The 22,245-nt window shown below is 39.4% G+C and overlaps 2 protein-coding genes across 5 annotated transcripts in view; one reads left to right on the forward strand and one right to left on the reverse strand.

Annotated features, from left to right (window-relative positions):
- DNAJC2 (DnaJ heat shock protein family (Hsp40) member C2) overlaps positions 1–15,773 on the forward strand; it is a 36,513-nt gene extending 20,740 nt beyond the window's left edge. For 3 of the 4 annotated variants that reach the window (XM_049641340.1, XM_049641342.1, XM_049641343.1), the window contains 14 exons: positions 1,705–1,803; positions 2,994–3,135; positions 5,368–5,448; positions 6,310–6,375; positions 6,817–6,908; positions 7,194–7,315; positions 7,735–7,884; positions 10,388–10,476; positions 10,550–10,619; positions 12,067–12,251; positions 13,049–13,149; positions 13,264–13,371; positions 15,250–15,404; positions 15,646–15,773. In XM_049641340.1, the coding sequence (XP_049497297.1) occupies positions 1,705–1,803; positions 2,994–3,135; positions 5,368–5,448; positions 6,310–6,375; positions 6,817–6,908; positions 7,194–7,315; positions 7,735–7,884; positions 10,388–10,476; positions 10,550–10,619; positions 12,067–12,251; positions 13,049–13,149; positions 13,264–13,371; positions 15,250–15,404; positions 15,646–15,720 (1,535 nt within the window). In that variant the 3' untranslated portion in view covers positions 15,721–15,773. Of the gene's footprint in view, positions 1–1,704; positions 1,804–2,993; positions 3,136–5,367; positions 5,449–6,309; positions 6,376–6,816; positions 6,909–7,193; positions 7,316–7,734; positions 7,885–10,387; positions 10,477–10,549; positions 10,620–12,066; positions 12,252–13,048; positions 13,150–13,263; positions 13,372–14,490; positions 14,987–15,249; positions 15,405–15,645 lie in introns of those variants that run through there. The other variant, XM_049641341.1, reaches the window with a different exon arrangement.
- PMPCB (peptidase, mitochondrial processing subunit beta) overlaps positions 15,401–22,245 on the reverse strand; it is a 14,352-nt gene continuing 7,507 nt past the window's right edge. The window contains exons 7-13 of the mRNA XM_049641344.1: positions 19,627–19,739; positions 18,255–18,398; positions 17,284–17,444; positions 16,549–16,634; positions 16,379–16,467; positions 16,143–16,218; positions 15,401–16,048 (exon numbers count right to left, since the gene is read on the reverse strand). Coding sequence (XP_049497301.1) covers positions 15,984–16,048; positions 16,143–16,218; positions 16,379–16,467; positions 16,549–16,634; positions 17,284–17,444; positions 18,255–18,398; positions 19,627–19,739 — 734 coding nt within the window. The 3' untranslated portion in view covers positions 15,401–15,983. The remainder of the gene's footprint in view (positions 16,049–16,142; positions 16,219–16,378; positions 16,468–16,548; positions 16,635–17,283; positions 17,445–18,254; positions 18,399–19,626; positions 19,740–22,245) is intronic.

Below are 22,245 nucleotides of genomic sequence, written 5' to 3' on the forward strand. Positions count from 1 at the left end.
GCTTTTAAGATTCTCTGTTCATCTTTAATTTTTACCATTTTAATTACTGTGTGTTGGGAAGGACCTCCTGGGTTTCATCTTGTTTGGGGCTCCCTTTATGTCCTGGAGCTGGTCTCTATTTCCTTACAGGTTGGGGAAGTTTGCAGCCATTATTTCTTCAAATAAGTTTTCTGCCCCATCTCCCCTTTCCTGTGACCCCTATAATATAGATGTTCTTATACTTGATGTTGTTGCAGAAGTCCCTTAACATATCCTCATTTTTTAAGTTCTTTCTTTCTTTTTGCTGTTGAGCTTGGTTGCTTTCCATTACCCTGTCTTCTCGATCACTGATCTGTTCTGCATCCTCTAATCAGGCATTGATTCCTTCGAGCTTGTTTTTCATATTTTCTGTCTCTTTGTTGAAGTACTCACAGTATCATTCACTCTTCCCTCCAATCTTTATGGCTATTACTTGGAGCCTTTAATCAGGTTGAATGCTCATTTCCATTTTGTTTAGCTCTTTTTCTTGGATTTTGTCTTGATCTTTCATTTGGATCGTATTCCTGTCTCCTCATTTTGTCTGACTCTGTGTTTGTGTCTGTGTGTTAGGTCAGCTCCTTCTCCTGCTCTTGAGAGTAGTGGCTTTATATAAAAGGTGTCCTGTGGTGCCCAGTAGTGCGATTCCCACCTGGTCACCAGAACCAGTCCCTCCAGGAATGATTTCTGTGGGGGTTGTGTGCACTCTCCCGTTGTGACTGGTCCAGCACTACTGTGGGTGTGGTGCATTGACAGGCAAAGCTTCCTCCAACATAGCTGGCTTAAGGGTCAGGCTACAAACTGTGGCAGGTGTGTTGATGAATAGGGCTTCCCCCCTCTTCTGTCCATAGTTGCTTTTGAGAGGCACTAGTTCTAACCAGGGCTGCCCACCAAGTATGGTGGGATGGCCGCCACATTGGATGGGCGCCTTTGGGTGGGGTGTTTCTGCAGGGAACATGAGGTGGGACAAGAGTGTTAGCAAGGCAGATGGAGAGTGTCACAACTGGCTCCCACCAGCATCGGGACCGCTAGGCTGAAGGAGGGAAGGGAAATGGCACCTGCCAGCACTTTTCGTTCTGGAGAAAATTCCTACGGAATTTTCTGCTCCTCTGGCACATACTGTATAATTAGTAAATCTCTGTCACATATAAATAACCCAGGCACTTTCAAACTGTTGCCTCTGTGCTGGGTCTTAGAGCAAGTGATATGGCGTGTTTGCCCTTTAAAAGCAGAGTCTCAGGATAGCCTTCCAGCTCCTGGAGTGAAGTAAGCCCTGCTGACTTTCAAAGCCAGATGTTAATGGGGGCTTCTCTTCCCTGTGTAGAGAACCTCAGGGCAAGGGTGCCCAGTGGGGACTAGATCCCTTTACTCCCCAGGGAGGACCTCTGCACCTGTGAATTCCTTCCTGCTTAAGGGTTGCCACCCCAGGGATTTGGTTCCCAGCCGCACCTCTTCCCCTCTTATCAACGTGGCTTTCTCTTTACGTCTTTAGCTATGGAAAAGCTGTTCTGTTAGTCTTCAGGTCCTTTTCAGAGTGAGTTCCACTGTGTGCAGTTGCAGCCTTGATGGGTTCGTGGGAGAAGATGAGCTCAGGATCCTCCTACGCCGCCATCTTCCCAAGCTCCTCATCTTTATTTTTAGTTTTTATGCATAAAGTGACAAACTGTCTAAATCTGGCTTGTTTTGTAGATAAAGCAATGGTTTTAAAACATCACCCAGACAAACGGAAAGCAGCTGGTGAACCAATCAAAGAAGGAGATAATGACTACTTCACTTGCATAACTAAAGGTAAGAAAATACAATGGTGGTGATCATTAAGTGCTAGGGTTGGATTTCTAGTGTATATACTGTAGTTAATTTAAGTATACCATGACATTTAAAAACACTTTCGGTTATATCTGGTTGTTTCTGATAACCCACCCCAGAGCCTTACTCCCAAAGCGAGGTTCTCTCAACCAGCAGCATCAGCAGCACCTGGCAGCTTATCAGGAATGCAGAAACCAGGTCCCCACCCCAGGTCCGCTGACAGTCCGTGTATTAACGAGATCTTCTGGGGATTCTTACATGAGAAACTCCTCCTGCAGTCATTTCATCCTAAGTGTTCTCTAACAAGAATGCTAAGTTATTTCTCCATTTCAGATACTTTGTAGGACTAAATTGTCCTCAGATGTTTTGCTAATTTAAATCCAAAAGTTGATTGTATCCTGCTGTGGGACTCAAGATGACGTTCATTGCTCTTTACATAGCCATATGTTCGTTAAGCAAATTAATATAGATTGTTACCATATCTAAGTGTGTGTTGTTAGGTGTGATTTTACATTTTGATGATAACTTTTTAAAATCGTGTACACCCCTTTCAGACTTACTCTTTTGGGCCTACTCTTACGTAGTGCTCAAAATGCTAGATGCTAAAGGTTCTTTGTTTTTGTTTTTGTTTTTGTTTTTTTTACAACCTTGGACTCTAACAGTTAATTTTGTAGCTATTTCTATTTCCTTGGAGTCATGCATTCTTAAGGGATGAGTATTTAACCACTGTTTTGTCACTTGCCTTCCAGAAGAGGTACTGAAAGAAGTTATGAAGTCAGATTCTATCCAGTAGCACTAGTGGTATCATTACCTACATTCAATCTTTTCCTTCCCACAAACACACAAAATTTTTAAATATGAAAAATAACCTTTTTAAAAAAATGTTTATTATTGAGAGACAGAGAGACACAGAGTGTGAGCAGGGGAGGGGTAGAGAGACGGGGAGACACAGAATCCAAAGCAGGCTCCAGGCTCTGAGCGGTCAGCACAGAGCCCGAGGGGCTCAAACTCACGAACTGTGAGATTGTGACCTGAGCCAAAGTTGGTCAGCTAACCGACTGAGCCACCCAGGCACCCCGAAAAATAACTTTTTTTTTAAAGGAAGGGGATTTTTTTCTCACAGAGAAAAAATGTAGCATCATAGTAATGTGACCTTACCATTTTTTCCTCAGCTTATGAAATGTTATCTGATCCAGTGAAAAGACGGGCATTCAACAGTGTAGATCCTACTTTTGATAACTCAGTTCCTTCTAAAAGTGAAGCAAAGGACAATTTCTTCGAAGTGTTTTCCCCAGTGTTTGAACGGAATTCTAGGTGAGTTAAGGGATCCCCTTGTGATCAGAATGCTATATTGGCCCGCTTCATGTAATCTTCCAGGTTTCTGCATTTTTCCCCTGATAAAAGTTTTGTTCTCTTTGTCCTTCTCTACAGTATTGAGCCCCTCTGGTGAATGTACTGCTCTCATTTATTTTGCTCTCTGAACAGAAGTTCTGCCTTTTTTCTTTTTTTTTTTTAATATTTATTTTTGAGACAGGAGTGACAGAGCATGAGCGGGGGAGGAGGGGCAGAGAGAGAGGGAGACACAGAGTTAGAAGCAGGCTCCAGGTTCTGAGCATTTAGTACAGAGCCTGATGTGGGCCTCGAACTCACAAGCTGTGAGATCATGACCTGGGCTAAAGTCAGACACTCAACCAACTGAGCCACCCAGGCACCCCAGAAGTTCTGCCTTTTGATGGTGAAATTCCTTTACACCTCATTGGATATTTTTCTTTTTGATTTCCTTTGTGGGAAAGAACAGTAACTGACTTTATGTAGTGTGATATTTTACTTAAGTGATAGTAATTTCCCATTCTTTTGCTTCCCTTTTACTGATGGGTACATACTCTTTCTGGCCCCTTATCATCTGATAAAGCTTTTGTTCTTTTGGAACTGTTTTCTTGGAGCATTTCATTATCGTAAAGTTCTCTGACAAAGGATGAGATATCTTTTTTTTTTCTCTCTTTTGGTGATTTTTTTTTTTTTAATGTTTATTTATTTTTGAGAGAGAGACAGAGCACAAGCAGGGGAGGGGCAGAGAGAGAGGGAGACACAGAATCCGAAACAGGCTCCAGGCTCTGAGCTGTCAGCACAGAGCCCAATGCAGGGCTCGAACTCACGAGCTGTGAGGTCATGACCTGAGCTGAAGTCAGACACTGAGCCACCCAGGTGCCCCAAAGATGAGATATCTTTAATGTTACTGTATTTGTAATTTATTTCATCGAAGTCCGTTTTTAAATGGTGTATATCAATATTCTGTGTTTTTTGGTTTCATCTGCACCGGAGGGTTTCCTTAGAGCACAGTGTGGCTGCATGTTGGAATCACCTGGAGAGGCTAAAAAACTCCTGATGGCTGTGTTCCACTTGGAGAAATTTTAATTTAATTGTGATTTCAGTTTAATTAGTTTGGAATGCCTGTAGGGTATTTAAATACTCCCCAGTGATTCTAATGTGCAGCCAGGCTTAAGACCCACTTCATTGGCTTAGTGCAACTTAAATATTTTCTCCATCCCCTCTCCTCATTTTTTTTTTTTAAACTTTTTTTTTTTTAACGTTTATTTATTTTTGAGGCAGAGAGAGACAGAGCGTGAATGGGGGGAGGGTCAGAGAGAGAGGGAGACACAGAATCAGAAGCAGGCTCCAGGTTCTGAGCTGTCAGCACAGAGCCCGACGCGGGGCTCGAACTCACGGACCGTGAGATCACGACCTGAGCCGAAGTTGGGCGCTTAACCGACTGAGCCACCCAGGCGCCCCGCTCCTCATTTTTTTATAATAGTGTTGAAGGTGGTAAAAACAAAATGGTGTAATACATTTTGTTGTGGAATGGTTTCATAGAGTAGAAAACATGGGTCAGTAACAGCCCACAGAATCCTTTCCGAGATGATGGATGAGCTGCTTTAGAAGTCCTGACTCTTAGTGGGGATGGTCATGGCAATGAGAGGGTGGGAATCTTCCCTCTATATTAACATTTTTAAAAATCTGGGGGGCGCACAGGTGGCTCATTTGGTTGAGTGCTTGACTCTTGATTTTGGCTCAGGTCATGATGCCACAGTCCTGAGTTAGGCTCCCTATTGAGTGTGGAGCCTGCTTAAGATTCTCTCTCCCTCTGCCCCTCTCCCCCGCTCACACTCTTACTCTCTAAGAAAAAAAAATGTGAGCCTGCAGGTTGCTTCTGTGCTGCCTGTTTAGAGGCAGGAGTACGTGAGCTTGGGAAAGGGGGCACTGCCTGTTTTTCCTAGCTAGTATGGCAGCTGCCACAAGCCTGTAATTTGTAGAACTGAAGACAACCTGATGGTGAGAACATCGTTCCATTGTTTTCCCCAACCCCATCTACCCTTGTCCTCTCTCCCTGCTCCTGTATTGTTCGACACTTCACTGCTGATCTTCCAGCCCCATTTCTTAGTCACAGGGGATGTAGAGGATTTATAAAAAAATGTTTTTTAATAAATTAGTTTGTCTGTTGACCTTTGTACAGATTTTGAATTGAATTTTTGTCTTTTATTATTTCAGATGGTCAAATAAAAAAAATGTTCCTAAACTTGGTGATATGAATTCATCATTTGAAGATGTAGATGCATTTTATTCTTTCTGGTAAGTGAATACACTGTTCCTATGATGCTGTCATTTTTTAAAAGGATAAGTATGCAATAAATACTTGATTTTTCATAAATTTATTGAAAAATAGAATCACAGAACAAAAGCACTCTATTCAGAAGTAATCATAATAGTTTTCACATACTGCTGTAATCTACGTGATATTTAGGCTTCTATGATTTTTAAAATCTGTTTTCTAATCATCACATTTCTAGATATCAAGCATACTATTAAGGAGCCATTTGATTTCAGTAAAAATGAAAATATTTTCATTTGTCTTGCTATTAAAAATACTTGAATACACAAGGAAGGCAGTGCTTTTTTGTCTCTGATTCACTAATGTTTAATGAACACAATAAATACTCATGGCCAATTTGTATTACATTTGCTATATTTTCTGATTAAGTATCTGGTAAATGAAAACATGAAATTGTGAAACAAAAATAACCAAATTTAGCTCTACCAGTTGTAGTTGCTTTTCCCTTCAGAGGATACAAATCAGAGATACAATAGCCACTATGAGGGCTGCCTTAAGGCGTGACAGACTAGGAAAGGAGAAAGTAGGGAGAACTTAAACGAGTTCCAGGCAAGAGAAAAAGCTAATGGAGAGATGGCAGGGAGGCGTGATTTTAGTTTAGGGGTGAGGAGTGTACTTTTAGATTTTCATACCAAATCAGTGTCATTTAACAAAGAGGAAGAAGACGACTTGAGCATAGTGTTAGGTCCACCATGTGAGGGGCGCTGTCTGCAAGACGACCTTGCCTTTAATGTTTCTTAGCACTATATGCACCTAACTTAATCTTACAAGGAAGATTTTTATTTGTTAGCTTGATTTTTTTTTTTTAATTTCTATTTTAGGTATAATTTTGATTCTTGGAGAGAATTTTCTTATTTAGATGAAGAAGAAAAAGAAAAAGCAGAATGGTATGTATGTAAGTCACTAATAAAGGAAGATAGTTATTTGTGATGACGTAAAAATATACTACATATATTTTTTTGTATAAATTTCTCTTTGTGTATCATTTTTTGAGTTGAGTGTTTTGAGATCCCATCTCACAAGTTAAACTAGATGGGGCCACATGGTTAGGGTATGTTAACAAATGACCAACGAATATAATTGTCACAAAAGCTCAGTTCAGCAAATTATTTTTCTTCTGTTTGCATAACTGGTTTAATTTTAGTTTTCTTTGTGTGTGTAGGGAAATACCTTCGACATGAATATTCTAAAAAAGCCAACAAAAATTAATACTAAGTAGAATCACCCTTTAATGTTAATATCAGACATTATTTACACATAAATTTATAAAATACTACATTTTCCAGTCATACCATCTATAACCAATACTTTGTTTCCAATATTTTAAGTCGTGATGAGAGGAGATGGATTGAAAAGCAGAACAGAGCAACAAGGGCACAAAGAAAAAAAGAAGAAATGAATAGGATAAGAACATTAGTTGGTAAGTATAATTAGTATTTTTAAAAAGGTTCTTTGGGGGCGCCTGCCTGGGTGGTTCAGTCAGTTGATTCTGGGTCAGGTCATGATCCAGGGTCGTGGATCAAGCCCTGTGTCACACTCCGTGCTGAGCATGAAGCCTGCTTAAGAGTCTCTCTTTCCCTCTGACCCTGTTCCCTGCTCACAGGTGTGCACTCTCCCAAAATCAGTCAATTAATTTAAAAGGATCTTTAGTTAAATGTTAGAAATTGAATTAGAAATTGAAAAAATTAACTTTTTTTTCTGGTAGACAATGCATATAGCTGTGATCCAAGGATAAAAAAATTTAAGGAAGAAGAAAAAGCCAAGAAAGAAGCAGAAAAGAAAGCAAAAGCAGAAGCAAAACGGAAGGAGCAAGAAGCTAAAGAAAAAGTAAGGTGACATTTGATGAAGCTAGACTTCAAATTGTTCATAAAATCTTTAATCTTCAGATCTCTTTTAAAAACTATAATCTTGACGTAGAGAATTAGGTGCGACTGTGCGTAAATCTTGGTAAGTTGGTACCATTGATAATTACAGGGATATTCTTTACCAGCAAATTCTTACTAAGCAAAAACATGTCGTATACATTCCTTTAATACTATGCTTATTTCTAATGTTTCTATTTTATATTTTTAATAAATGTAGAAAGAACTTTACCAGCTGCTTTTCTCAGTTTAACCTTCCATCTTCAATAAGTTGACATGTCACATTTTTTCCTAATTTATTAAAAGATTGAATTTGTAAAACAAGGTTACAGACATTTAGAAATCCTAATTTTCTTATTAAAATAATTTTATTTTCCATTAAAGCAAAGACAAGCTGAATTGGAAGCTGCTCGGTTAGCTAAAGAGAAAGAAGAGGAGGAAGTTAGACAACAAGCATTATTGGCAAAGAAGGAAAAAGATATCCAGAAAAAAGCCATTAAGAAGGAAAGGCAAAAACTTCGAAACTCATGCAAGGTGCGTCAGACTGTGATTGAACCAACACTAGGTAACAAGTAAATCCAATTGCTAATTAAACTTAAGAATATTTCTTTTTTATATTATGTAAATATAATTAAACTGGTGTACACATTTTATCTCATTTAAACATCTCTTAAATCCTTAAAATGCTTTTAAATTCATGTTTTTTTTTTTAATTTCACGTGCAACTGTGATCAAGGCTTTTTTTTTTAACATAGCCATCATGCTGTTTTCAAACCCCCAAAAGACTTGTTTGATATTCTAATAGTCCATATTCATATATTTTTGGTTATCCCAACAATGTCTTTGTATAGTTGGTTTATTCAAATTAGGATCCAAATAAGACCATTTCAAAGGCTTTAGTGTATGTCTCCTATTGTGTCTGTAACAGGTCCCCATATATTTTAATATATGCCATTCTGAATCTTCAGTTGATAACATAATTGAAATTACTCTGCCCTGTCAGCAGGCTGTGAAAAAGGTTTAACCAGAATACAAACACAGGTGGTCTTTTCAGGCTTCTGGTTGGTGAGAGGAAAGTCTAAATAGAAAAAAATGAAATGTTTTCCTCGGATTTCACCAAGAAAATTGTTTTGAGAAGGATGCAGTGTATCATGGTAGTAAAGGGTATGGGCTGAGAGCAAGCTGCCTAGCTTTGAAGTCATTCTTCACTTAACACTTACTATCTATGGGCCCTCAGGAGGTTACGTCAGCCCCTTTGTGCCTTAGTTTCCTCACCTACACATTAGCTGAATTGGTACCTAGTAATAGTGTTATGATGTTTAAATGAGAACATTCCCATGCAGTATGTAGCATATTTGGCATATAATGAGAAATCAGTAAAAAATTTAAAGAAGCCAATTAGAAAATAGAAAGCTTGAATAGTTCTTCGAGATGATGCATAAACGAGGGTAAAAGTTCTGGCATTACATGACTTTGTTTTTATTGCTCCTTTCCAGGAGTTCATGTATTCATTCATCATATATCTGGTGAGTGCTTACTATGTGCAAGCAGTCATAATTGATGTAGATCTAATGATCATACAGTCCTCGCCTTCCAGAAATCTGGTTAATGGTGGAGAATGACAAGGGAACAGGCATTTCAAACACTTTATCTTACTAGGATGAGGAAGGACCAAAAAACAGGTAGTCAAGGGAGGTTTTCTGGATCTAGTAGGATTCATCCAGGTGAAGTAGTATGTGTATGGGGTCAGAGATGAGAGAGGTCAGGGAGCATTGAGAGAAAGCAGAGATCCATGAAGTGCGGTTTAATGAAGCAAAGGCCACCGAAGAGGTAAGGAGCCAGGTCTTGAAGGATGTTCTGTGTCTTGCTAGTTCGTATCTGCTCCTGAGTTGGTTTGGGTCAGGATGCTGAGGGAAGGCTTGAGGCAGAAACAGTTGGGAGTCTTTTGCTATAATCCAGGTGAGAATATTGTGCCTTTCAGAGAGGGTGGGAATAGAATAAGGTGAATGAAATGAGCCAGTATTTGGGAGGCAGGACAGGCTGCTGCCTAGGTGATACTGATTGTGTGCTGGAGGGAGGTAGTGTTAGTACAGGAGTATTTACATGTGTTCCAGTGTCTTGCATGGAACCCTGGGTGGATGCTGGTATAATTCAATGAAACAGAAAATAAAGGAGGAAAAGCTGAAAGGAAATGAAGAGTTCAGTTTATAGCCCTTTCCACCTCTGCCAGTTGACTTCAGTTTAGGGCATGTTGAGCGCACTGAGATGCTCAAATGGAAATTCTGAGTGGGTGGTTGGGTGTACAAGTCTGGAGTTCTGGGATCACGGTCTTCTCTATCTCAGTGGCACTAGGAGCCGTGTGAGTAGATCACCCAGAGAGAGGGCTGAGAGGGAGGAGGGTGGGGGATGCAAACACCCAAATTTAGGTACTGAAAGAGGAAGAAGAGCCCGAGGAGTGATGCAGACAGGTAGCAAGAAAATCTGTAGTGCTTTTTGGATGCTAGGGAAGGGTCAGCAGTAAAAGCATTGGGACCTTAGTGAGAGCCAGACTGCGTGCATTAAGGAAGCAAGGAGAAGTAAGGAATGGGAGACATTGGGCATAATCCTTAATCATAATTTTTCTAATATCTCCTGTTCCTTAACACATTACATTATCTTTTTAATTTCACATTTAAAATGTCTAGCAAACGTTACAGTTGAGCACACAGAAGATAGAATAGGCAGCCTAACAAAGAGAACATTGAGTACTCATACAGAATTTGATTCGTAGGTGGTTCTGAGGAATCCTTTTATAACATCCAGAGATCTTCCACACCATCACCTTTTTTCTGTTTTGCTTCTCCATCGTCTTGGTAAAAGCATTTTTACTGCTAGCTGGTCAGGGGAGAGCCCTGGGAGTGTGGTTGTTAATGTTCAGAAGGCCATACGTTCACTTGAGGTATCTCTTGAGAACTTAATGCTCTGCTTATTGTGTTTATGGACATATCATTCAGTGTCAGTAGATAAAAGATGAAAATGTTTGTGTTTGTGCTTCTAGACCTGGAATCACTTCTCTGACAATGAGGCAGAGCGGGTTAAAATGATGGAAGAAGTGGAAAAACTTTGTGATCGGCTTGAACTAGCAAGGTATAACCATAGGAGGGCTGTTGCAGTCTTTTCTTGGGCTTTGGATAAAGTTTCATCCCTTTTTTTCCTTTAGCTTACAGTGCTTGAATGAAACACTCACATCATCTACAAAAGAAGTAGGAAAGGCTGCTCTGGAAAAACAGGTAATAGAAGAACGCGTCCCTTCTACTTGTATTTAGCGTTTAGTTCTGCTTACAATATTGCTTTCACCTCAGGATTTCCCCACCTTACATAGAAGTTACTAATAAAGGCAAAGAATCTCATTTTTCTCTTTGTGTCCCTCAGTATGTGTTACTTCTAGTAAGCGCTTTTGTTATTTTAAATTGGACTTTGTCTGTATAGTTGTTACCATGTATAGTGCTTGAGTTGTGTATCTAGCACGTTAATAATTGTTTGACTATTCCTTGAGCATTTTTGTAGGACATTAACATTTAGAACCAAAAGAGATGTTTGTTCTGTCTAGTGTATACCTTTTATGGTACAGATGAGGAAACAGGCCCAGAAATCCAATTTAATGCAGTAAGTATTAGTACCTACAATATACAGCACTATGCCTAAGTAGTTTGGAGAAATGCTTAATGCTGTTGCTGCCACAAAGGAGTTCAGGAAACTACACTGAGGAAAAAAGGCCTGAGGACCAAAAGATGGAGGATCTGCAGTAGGTGCTGTAGGTTAAATAGGAAGTGCCCAGTACAGGGCAGAGTGGTCAGGGAAGGTTCAGTGAAGGGTTTGAGCCAGGCTTGGAAGATGGACAGGGTGAAGATGAAGGTCAGAGGAACACATGAAAAACCATATCACATGGGAGAGACATGGGAGATGGTTAGAAAAAGTAGAGCCAAATTAAGCAGGTTTGTAATACCATGATGCCTGATTTCCATTACTGCAGAGGTCTGAGTAGCAAAGAGTTAACATAGTATTAGTCTGGCGTTTGTAGGCAGGATGTGCCACGTAAGTGTGACTAGTTACAGGACTGGCGCCAGAAGGACTTGGGACTGTGAGGGATGATGGGAGTCACTGGAATCGCTGGCACTGGGGTGAATGGTTCTAAGGGGTGGAAGGAGGGAAATGAGTTACAGATGACTGACCCCAAGAGAGCCGTTAACAGAGCAAGAAGGCCACGTAAAGGTTTTCTTTTTTGTCTGTGCATGTCTAAAGGTAGACTGGAAGGAACGTTGTTAAGGGTGGAACTTGAAGATAACACAGGCCACTTTCTATGCCTTTACCTTCTTGTAGAAAATAAAGGATATTCTCTTCTGAAAAGAGTGGGGATGAGCTTGAAGAGAGGTGTGAAATGGCTTGTGGGTGAAATAACCCAGTGTCCATAGACTCGACAAGTAGTGTCCAAAGCAAACAGAAGTCACACAGTATGAATACAGGGCAGGGCAGGCTGTGCTTGGTTCTTGACTCCTCAAGCAGAGCTCTGCAGCCCAGAAGCCGGAGTGAGGCAAAGCCAAAATGAAAAGCTGATGGCTGGTTTTGGGGTTGGCTCGGGAGGTGTCGTCGGTCATTGTCAGGATAGTGAGATGTGAGAATTGCAGGGAGAGTAGCTAGATGCTTTAAGTCTTTGACTTACCTATGATATTTGTGTAGATAGAAGAAATAAATGAGCAAATCAGAAAAGAGAAAGAGGAAGCTGAGGCTCGAATGCGACAAGCGTCTAAGAATGCAGAGAAATCAACTGGTGGGAGTGGAAATGGCAGTAAAAACTGGTCAGAAGATGATCTGCAATTACTAATTAAAGCTGTGAACCTCTTCCCTGCTGGAACAAATTCAAGGTACTGGTTTTAATGAAACTTGTCTTGAGCATGTATACTAGGGACTTGTCTTGAGCATGTATACTAGGGCCTGGGGAGAATGCAGACAAGCACCCAGAGAGCACTGGTTAGAGCAGAAACTTCCAGGGAATGCTGGAGTCTAAATTTTGTGCCACAGTAGAAAGTGTGAAAAGCAGGGTGTATTTTGAACCTGCCGGTTTTTTTCAGTTCACACCAACTCACATACATGTATGGATGCCATACAGTGGACGCTTCACCAATTTTTCAAGAACTTAAAGATCGTGAGACATAAACCGTGACTCTCATGTTGGCTTATTCCATTGTGGCTAGTACTAGGGACTAGGTTTTTGCATTCTGAAGTTTTCTCTTACAGCCTTAATCCTTCTTTCTGGCTTCCCACCTCAAACCAGAACTTACTGCAGAGTCTGAGTTTAGAACTCAAAAGAAGACTTATAGATCCAGCCTCCTTTCTATAGTTGAGGAAACTAAAGCTGTTGGCAAAGAATGATTTCTCTCTTTACACGTCCAAATGGCAGTATACACAAATGTGTGATTTTCTCTTGGTTTGTACACAGAATCTGTAAGGTTTTCTACAGACTTGAAGCCAAGATTATATACAGTTGGTTTAAACATACGAAAAGCAAAAGGTGTAATCCAGGTAATAGTAAGGAGACTACCAATTTAGAGTGAATTCTGTAGATATTATAGCTAACTTGTATACATTACAAACATAGGGATCATTCTGGCTTTTATTTGGGGGTTTTTCCCTCTTAAATTTATTACATTGGTGTCTCTAGATGGGAGGTTATTGCTAATTACATGAACATCCATTCTTCTTCTGGAGTCAAGAGAACCGCCAAAGATGTTATTGGCAAAGCAAAGAGTCTTCAGAAACTTGGTGAGTTAGTTTTGCAAAATCAGTATGTTTGCTACCTCAAATGCATTTTTCAAAAATCTGTGCAATTTAATGACTGAATGAGATGACCTGCAATAAGTTTTTTTCATTTCTCAGACCCTCATCAAAAAGATGACATAAACAAAAAGGCATTTGATAAATTTAAAAAAGAACATGGAGTGGTGCCTCAAGCAGACAACGCAACACCTTCGGAACGGTTTGAAGGTAAATTTTGTTTTTCTTTAAGTAGAAACTGCTAGCCCTGTACCTACACTATGTGAAGACAGACAAAATGTAGGGGTCTGTGTTCAGAATAATTAGAAAATAAAATGTTTAGCAGACTAGAAGATGGACAGCAAGCATTTTCAGGACATTCATATAACTGAAAATTACAGTTCTTCCGTTTCAGAGGCCATTAGGGAAGGAGCTGGGTTTCTTTTGTTTACCAGATTTTACAAAGCAGTATTAAAGGATGTGGGGACAGCTGAAATTTGAATACGCTCTATGGACTAGGTAATAGTATTTTATCAAGGTTAATTTCCTGATTGGGGAAAATACACTATGACAGAAAATGTCCTTGTTTGTAAGGAAAAAGCTAAGAAGTAAAGGGGCATCACGTCTGCAACTTACGTGGTTCAGAATAAATTATGTCTGAGATATACAGAGAAAATGCAGGCATGGTAAAAATGTTTACATTTGGGGAATCTGGGTGGCATATACAGGGATTCTTTGTTCTTCTGAAATTATTTCAAAATATTAAAACATATTAGGGTGCTGACATTGTCTTAGGTGTTCTACCTAATTTGATTAACCTGGACCAGTGTTTCAGACTCCAAATTGTGACCCCCTAAGTGGGTCATGAATAGAAAATATCAGAGAGCATTATACCTCTTACATAAGTGTAAACAAAGTTGTGAAACTTTTGTTCATGTATATACATTTGGGATGTGACTTGTTTTCTTACGGTGAGTGGCTGACAAAGTTGGAAAAAGTTCTGTTTCACTTCGTGCATTTTTGAGCCACTAATCTTGAATATGCTTTCCGGATCAGTTCCAAATGCATGTTTTGGGATTAACTGATAACTCAATGTGATAACCTACCTCTGTCCTCTAAGAGTCCCACTTTTATTAATCTGGTATATTATCCCAAAATTTCAGTTTGAAAATACTAGAAGAGGCTTATCACACTGTGTTATAAAAATCAGAGGTGATTTTTTTGGGGGGGGGTCTAGGCCGGGCATTATTTAGGCTCTTTTAAGTAACAAAAGCAAGTTACAAAACACTTGGAAGGCACTTCTAAAGGGGTTTATTCTCCTCCTTTTATGCCCTCCATCTTTTTTCCAAGAGAGAAATCCATGGTGTTAAATGTGGGCTTCAGACCAATGAAAGGAAATTCCACTGAGGGCTTCCCTGGAATTTGAAAGCGGACTACATCCAGGTTTTTAACTATTTAACATTTTCCTACAAATGGGATGTGTAATACTTACAATCTTAGATAGACCTATATTTGTTTCTGATACATGTTGAGAGGTCTTGTCAAGCATAAAGGGGTTAGTTTAGTAGAGGTTCTTATTAGCATTGGTTCTGCAAGAAATGTGTTGAAAATGCCACACTGGAACACAGAATCTAATGTCACCTTGCCTCTACACTGAAACTTTGGGCACTTGGCTTAATTTTCCTAGGCTCTTTCTTCCAGTGTAAACTGAAAATGTTTTTCAGGGTCTCATCGGCCTAAAAGTTTAACTGTCAGGCAGCTTCCTTATGATTTATCATTTACACTTGTGTTTTTGAACCAGTCTGGTAAGATTATTAGGTTGGAAGAGATCAGCATTATAATAGGTATTTCTGATTTACTTAAAAAAAAAAAAAAAAAAAGCCTCGAGAGATTTTTGGGGATGTGAGCTATATCTCCGAGTTTTTTTCTCTTATTTAATACTTGAGAGGCTTTTATGTGTGTCATCTCTAAAAATCTGTTCAAAATTACCACAGATCTGAATGGCCACTTACCAAGATACCTGTGCACCAAAAGATTTATCTGGAAAGGTGTTGCAACAGAATTTTCTATCAGGATGAGATTTATCAAATAAAAATTTTTCTTAAACAGGTCCATGCACAGATTTTACCCCTTGGACAACAGAAGAACAGAAACTTCTGGAGCAGGCTTTGAAAACGTACCCAGTAAATACACCTGAAAGATGGGAGAAAATAGCAGAAGCAGTGCCTGGCAGGACAAAGAAGGACTGCATGAAGCGATATAAGGTAGTAGATATTTAGAGTTTATAAATGCCGTTACCATTTATTTGTGTGTGTGTGATGTCACCACCACAGTAGTTGTGAGGGTCAGTATTACAAGAAAGCTTTCCAACTCTGGCGGTTGGTAAAATCAGCCTTTTCAGTGGTAATCATTATACAGATTTACCCAATTTCAATGTTTTACATACTTCTGCCAAACTAAACACCAGAAAAGTATGCAAATTCTGACACCTTTCTCCCTTCCTAGGAACTCGTCGAGATGGTAAAAGCAAAGAAAGCTGCCCAAGAGCAAGTGCTGAATGCAAGTAGAGCCAAGAAATGACAATCTTTGTTGTGTGTGCATTTTTATAATAAAACTGAAAATATTGTACAAATTTTCATTCTTAAAATTCTATTTCAAGTGATAATTTCAAAGTGTGCTATCTGCCATTCACTGTGGTGGTCTTACAGCCTTTCAAAGTCTGATGCAGTATTTCAGTCAAATTTCCAAGTATATTTTTTTTCTCGAGGGACTGGTAGCTCAAAACTTGCAGATCTGTTAGCTTTATAAATATATATGGTCGAAATACGTTGATTAGGAGCATTTTAATCATGAAGCCAGCACATGTTACTGCGAATCTGGTTAAACTCTGGCAGTTGCTCAATGGGACCTAAGGATTAGAAGACAAACAGTTAAAACTGAATAAAAGACAAGTACTTAGCCATTAGGCACCCTGTACTTCAAAGAAAAGGAGCCAGGCTTACCAACAGCAGCAAGAGCTGGACTCTTATCATAAATATATTTGGTGCACACTTCTTGGATTATCTCTGCATTTACAGCCTGAAATAGAGAAGATAACTAGCATTCGGAGCTTTTCATAGTAAAGACACATTCTGTACCTGGAACTTTTTAGAACTAAAGCAGGAATTTAGGACACCTATTTTCAGCTTTGTCACAAGGAACTTTTGTACAAGCCTCACAGTGTCTAAACACTACTTACATCAATTCTTGCTTCAAGCTCAGGGATGGGAATTCTTCTGTTATAGCATAACATTTGCCTGCCAATATCTTCACAGATTGGAGTGGAACCTGTTTACAAGAGGAGGAAACACGTAGGTACTGGAATATTGATCAACCATATGAAAATAGAACTTAGGTCTTTATTCTTACCATCAAGTTGCAACAACATGTTTGTTTTCAGAAGATTTTTGGCTCGTGCAACTTCGCTTTCTGTTACACTTGTGCAGAGTCGCATCCTAAAACCAAATCAAAATGTCAAGTAGTTTGAAAATGACTTGAGTTAATGACTTAAAGACACTATATGTATTATTCCACAACATACACATAATTAGGATTTCAACTTAGTGAAAAGTTATTAATGATCCCAATAGCTACACAAAACCTAAAATAATACTGATGCTTTTAACTTTTTTTTTTAAATGTTTATTTATTTTTGAGACAGCGTGAGCAGGGGATGGGTAGAGAGAGGGAGACACAGAATCCGAAGCAGGCTCCAGGCTCTGAGCCATCAGCGCAGAGCCCAACGCGGGGCTCGAACTCACAGAGTCGGACGCTTAACCAACTGAGCCACCCAGGCGCCCCTATTTAGTCTTCTCTTGACTAAATGCTAGTATCACCATCAAAACTAGTCAACACTGTAAAAACATGAATTCTAGGGATGCCTGGGTGCCCTAGTTGGTCACGTGTCCAACTCTTGATTTCAGCACAGGTCATGATCTCATGGTTTGTGAGACAGCCCTGTGTTGGGCTCTGTGCTGACATTGATGCGGAGCCTGCTTTGATTCTTTCCCTCTTTCTGCCTCTCCCCTGCTCGCTCTCACTCTCTCAAAATAAATACGTAAACTTAAAAACAGTGTGAATTCTAAACAAGATTTATTTTCTCACCATTCTTTCTGAACAACATGTAGCATATCTGCAATGGTGGCCGGTTCACAAACCATATAGATGCCCCATAATCCTGTATCTGTGTAGGACGTGTTGAAAGACTGGAAGCTGTGACAGAGGTTGCCGTGACAGGTGAGCTGGGCCAGCTTACTAGATAGATTCTGTAACAAAAAAAATTGTCCAAGAGAACTGTAGGTATACGTGCCCAAGTTACCAGAAAGCAAAATGAGTTCTGTGGCAAATAGTGAATGCCCTGAGAGGCTGTGTCTCCGTTTTATCTAGCAGCATCTCAATATGAAGTTAAAATTCAATGAGACTAAGAACAATACTTCTCTCACCAGCCCAGTGTACCCCCAGAGAAATTCACAATGTAAAAGCAATGAATCCTTGTAATTAACATAGCAGCTGCACCAATTCTAAAATAATTCATTCCCGTTACCAACCCAATTTGTAGGGCTCCTTGCTGTGTATGCTTAAAGATTTCAAATTCTATTGCATGTGAAGCCTACGATGTTTATATGAAGTATATTTTGTTGAAATCTTTGAGTACAAACATACTTTATATTTTGAAGTAATTTCAGACAGAAAAGGTACAAAAACAGTATGAGGAATTCCTTTACCCAAATTCTCTAACAACTGTTATTTTACCATGTTTGCTTTATCCTTCTCTTTAACATATTTTTTCAACTGTTTGAGACATGTGATGTTTTGTGTACACTTCTAAAACCCAAGGAGATTAACATCAAAACAATTATTAAAACTAGAATATTAGCACTAATAATGGTACTATTAGTGAATTCTATCCTCCTTCAAATTTTGCTAATTATCCGACTTATATACTTAGAGCACACACAAAAATCTTTCCCAGCCCAGGATGCACTCCAGGATCAGTCTGTATTTTAAAAGTCCATTCACAAGACAGAGTTCTGCCTTGACATTTATTATGGAAAATTATTCATAAAATCACTTACCATTCCTCCTCCAAAAGAGCGATCCCAGTTGCCAATCAGTGTGTTTGCAACCATGAGACATATTGTATCTGGATGTGCCCAACCAACAGCCTCAACAGCTATTGCAAGATGTGCCAAAGGCATCTTGTCATCCCTCACTCGAATCTAGTTAAAACAAAGCACAACTCTAGTGAAGACTGCCTGTGTATAGGGGCGCCTGGATGCCTCAGTCATTTAAGCGTTCGACTCTTGGTTTCAGCCTAGGTCATGATCTCAGTTTGGGAGATTGAGCCCCACGTCAGGCTCTGTGCTGACAGTGCGGAGCCTGCTTGGGATTCCCTCCCCCTCTCTGCCCCTGCCCTAATTATAATTACACCCTCTCTTTCTCAAAATAAACTTGGGGGGAAAAAAAAAAAAGACTGCCACTGTGTAACAGGCTTAACAGGAAAGAAACACATCATGCCTCATTACATTGAACAGTCTAATCCAGAAAAATTTCTTGAGTTCTAGAAAGAAAACTTCACCAAAAGATCTGCAGTTGAAATACTACAGGGGCACCTGGGTGGCTTAGTCAGTTGAGTGTCTGACTCTTGACTTTGACTCAGGTGATGATCTCAGTTTGTGCATTCTGCATTCTCTCTCCTCTCTGCCCACACCCCCACCCCACATGTGCATGTTTGCTCTCAAACACTTAAAAACAAAACAAACAAAAAAACCCCACATACATAGCCACCAGATGGTTACCTGGTCAAAAAGGACTGCATTATTTCACTGGCAGAAATCAGGAACATTCTAATTTCTAATCGTGACACAACGGTCTATTTTCTAACAGGGACACAAAGCTTATTTTTGTCCTACCAATGCTATAGTTCTATGCATTTGCCAACATCAGACCACTTTTGATAGATTTCCTTCGAGCACCATCCCTAATGTGGCAAACTAGGCCTCCGAACGAGATTTATGGCTACAGCTGACAAGTAGCTGATTCTCTGCAAGTTCTGGCTCTAACAGCTACTCCCAGAAGTGTACTGTGGGCAGAACTTAATGAAGAATAAACCTGATGTGAAAATCAAAATTTGGGGAGTTTTAAAAATAGAAACACTTTTATAGCTCACAATACATAACTGGGCACAGTGTCAAAGAAAAAGCACAAAAAGACCAAATTATCACATTCCCCTCAAAACCTTGTTTCCTTATTAGGAAAGTAAGTGGTTAAATAATATGGAATATAAGCAAATGAATCCATCCCTTTCCCTTTTTCTATGTTTCAATTTAAGCCTCTGGTTTCTTCCATTTTACTCCTGTTAAAAATAAGCACATTTTGTATACTCATTCATAAATACAACCCAAGAAACCCAAAGGGCTAAATACTAGCTAAGGAGGCTTGCCCTACCTCACTTCCTGTGAATTTGCAGGGAGGCAGAGCTGGTATTTCTCCTTTGTGTGTGGACAAAGAGTCACCAAAATGAAACTTGGCTAACTCAAGCAGTTCATCATGGGAAACTCCTAAATTGAAGGAAAATATTTCATAGATCTAGTAGCAGTACAATCTACAGCAGACCAATAACTGCCAAACTTTAAAATAAGCTCAAGGTGGTATCATGTGATCAAAGTTACACAAGATCTACTCGCACTCACTGAAAGCCACTTCAGAGTGAGCTGACAGCACACTTGCCCTGCTGTTACAGGCTTGGGGTTGCACAGCTTTCTCAGTCTGTAGAACAATTAACATACCAACAAATTCACAGCTGAGGATAAGAAAACAGCTGGAAAATACATTCTATATAAAATCCTGTTACATTAAGTTACTCACGGTCCTAGAATGCAAACTAGCAAAAAGTCCCCTTTTCAATAATTTTTGTAAAGTAGAAAAGAATATAAACATGAGCTCTAATTTAAAGAAGGCTGGGTACATAAATATGCTTTGTTCTCTGAGCTCTGCTATCAGAATGCAGCAGTCAAAATTCAAAAGAATTTCATCTAAATTTCTGAATAAATCCAGAGCTATCCAAATATTCACTGCTGGCCATCCAAAACTTAAGGATTACTTAGATTCTAGGGGCACCTGGGTGGCTCAGTTGGTTAAGCATCTGACTTCGGCTCAGATCATAATCTCACAGGTGGTGGGTTTGAGCCCCACCTCAGATGAACGCTGCTTCTCTCTCTCTCTCTCTGTCCCCCACTCCCCATCATGGGATTCTCTCTTTCCCTCTTCTCTCTCCGCCCCTCACTCACCTGGATCCTCTACCTCGCTCAAAAAAAAAAAAAAAAAACACGTTACTAATCCAAACTCATGACCCAAACAGATTCAATGAAGGATTCTTAAACACAAGGATAAACTTAGGAAACAAACTTAGACATGTGCAAGTGCTTTTACAAATACTGTCATGTTATTTATATGAAACATTCCTTTAGAATGTAAAAGCACAACTTGCACCCATTATTTTCCAAACAAATCTGTGGTATAAAACAAGACCATGTGTTTTCAGAAGCACTGTCTAGAAGAGCCACCTCGGATACCAATCCAGACACTAACAAAACAACGGGAAACCCTGGTGGTCCAAGAATGACAACCAGAGAGTGAAAAACCATGAACACGCACACAGTTCTCAGCACCTGGTAACACCAACTTCCACTGCTTTATTAACTTCACCTACTGCCCTCCTGATTAGACATTCCAGATAGCTCCTGCTCCCACACCTTTACTTCTCCTCATACAGAAGGCAGGGGAGCCAGTAAATTTTTTAATGAAGCTAGGTCTGGTCTTTTTCATTGATTTTAAGATGCCATTGTTTGTAACGCTCATCATAACTTATGTACTAAAAAGACAAAATACTAATTAATACAGGACAAGCCATTAACTCTACTTCAGCAAGGTTGAAATGAGCCTATGAATTACAAAAAAAAAAAAACAAAAAAAACCCTGTTGTGTCCATGTGCCAACGACCATGGCAGAGACCTCCCAGTGTGGTCATTGAGGCCTAAGTCTTCCTGTTCCGAGGCAGTTTCAAATGTGGACCCCCAGTCGGCACCATCCATTTTAGAAACAGTTACACAAGAGAATTTCAGAGTGCACTGACGGCTATTACAAAGGTAATGCGATTTAGCTTCAGAGCCTAATGAATAAACTGTTAAAGGTATTTAACCCTCATTTTCATTTTCTCCATCATTCCCAAGTAATTAGTTCACAAGTCTAACTAGGGCAACTAGAATTTTAATTTATTGTCATTTCTCAAGACAAAAATTAAATTTACACAAAAGAAAACTCCATCTATCTTTGTTTTGCCCTAAAAAGACAAAGTGAAAACAAAACTGGAAACCAATAAAATGTACCGTTTGCCTAAATTCAGACTGCCACGAAATCCAGCAGAATCTAACGTAAATTTTCTTTCATTCACTGGCTTCAAACATCCCCAAGGAAGCCTTGCCCTGAAGCCACTCACATAGTTGGATTCCCTTTAAACACTCTCAGCTCCCTGCACAGTTCCCCTTCTCAGTAATTAGTAGAGCTACTGAATGAACAAATCAAAGAATGAACAACATAACATATCCAATTCATGCCTGACCGAGGATGAAGTTGGTTCTCAAGAAATAATTTAAAATCTCAAGAGATTCCCATACTCTAGTACACTATCTTTCAAATGTCATTATCTCCCAGTTCGCTCATGTGCCCTTTCCTTGCAAGTTATGTGTGTACACTCATATCTGTAAGTTTTTCTGTTTTTTTAATAGGTTTTTTTAACCTCCTCTTCTACTGAAGAGAAGAAAGTCTATTTCCAGTGCTCCACATTACCTTTAAATAGCACACTCAACAATTTGCTCTTTAAATAAAAAACCCCAGGACCTCTCCCAACAGGATCAAACTAGTAAGTGCATCATTCTATGACTGTGTTTAAAACAGTTACAGAAATTTATTTACTTATTTTTTATTTAGATTCAAGTTAGTTAACATATATGTGTGTGTGTATGTATGTGTGTGTGTGTGTGTATATATATACACATATATATGTGT

Source organism: Panthera uncia, chromosome A2 (genome assembly GCF_023721935.1).
Source record: "Panthera uncia isolate 11264 chromosome A2, Puncia_PCG_1.0, whole genome shotgun sequence".
Lineage (NCBI taxonomy): Eukaryota > Metazoa > Chordata > Mammalia > Carnivora > Felidae > Panthera > Panthera uncia.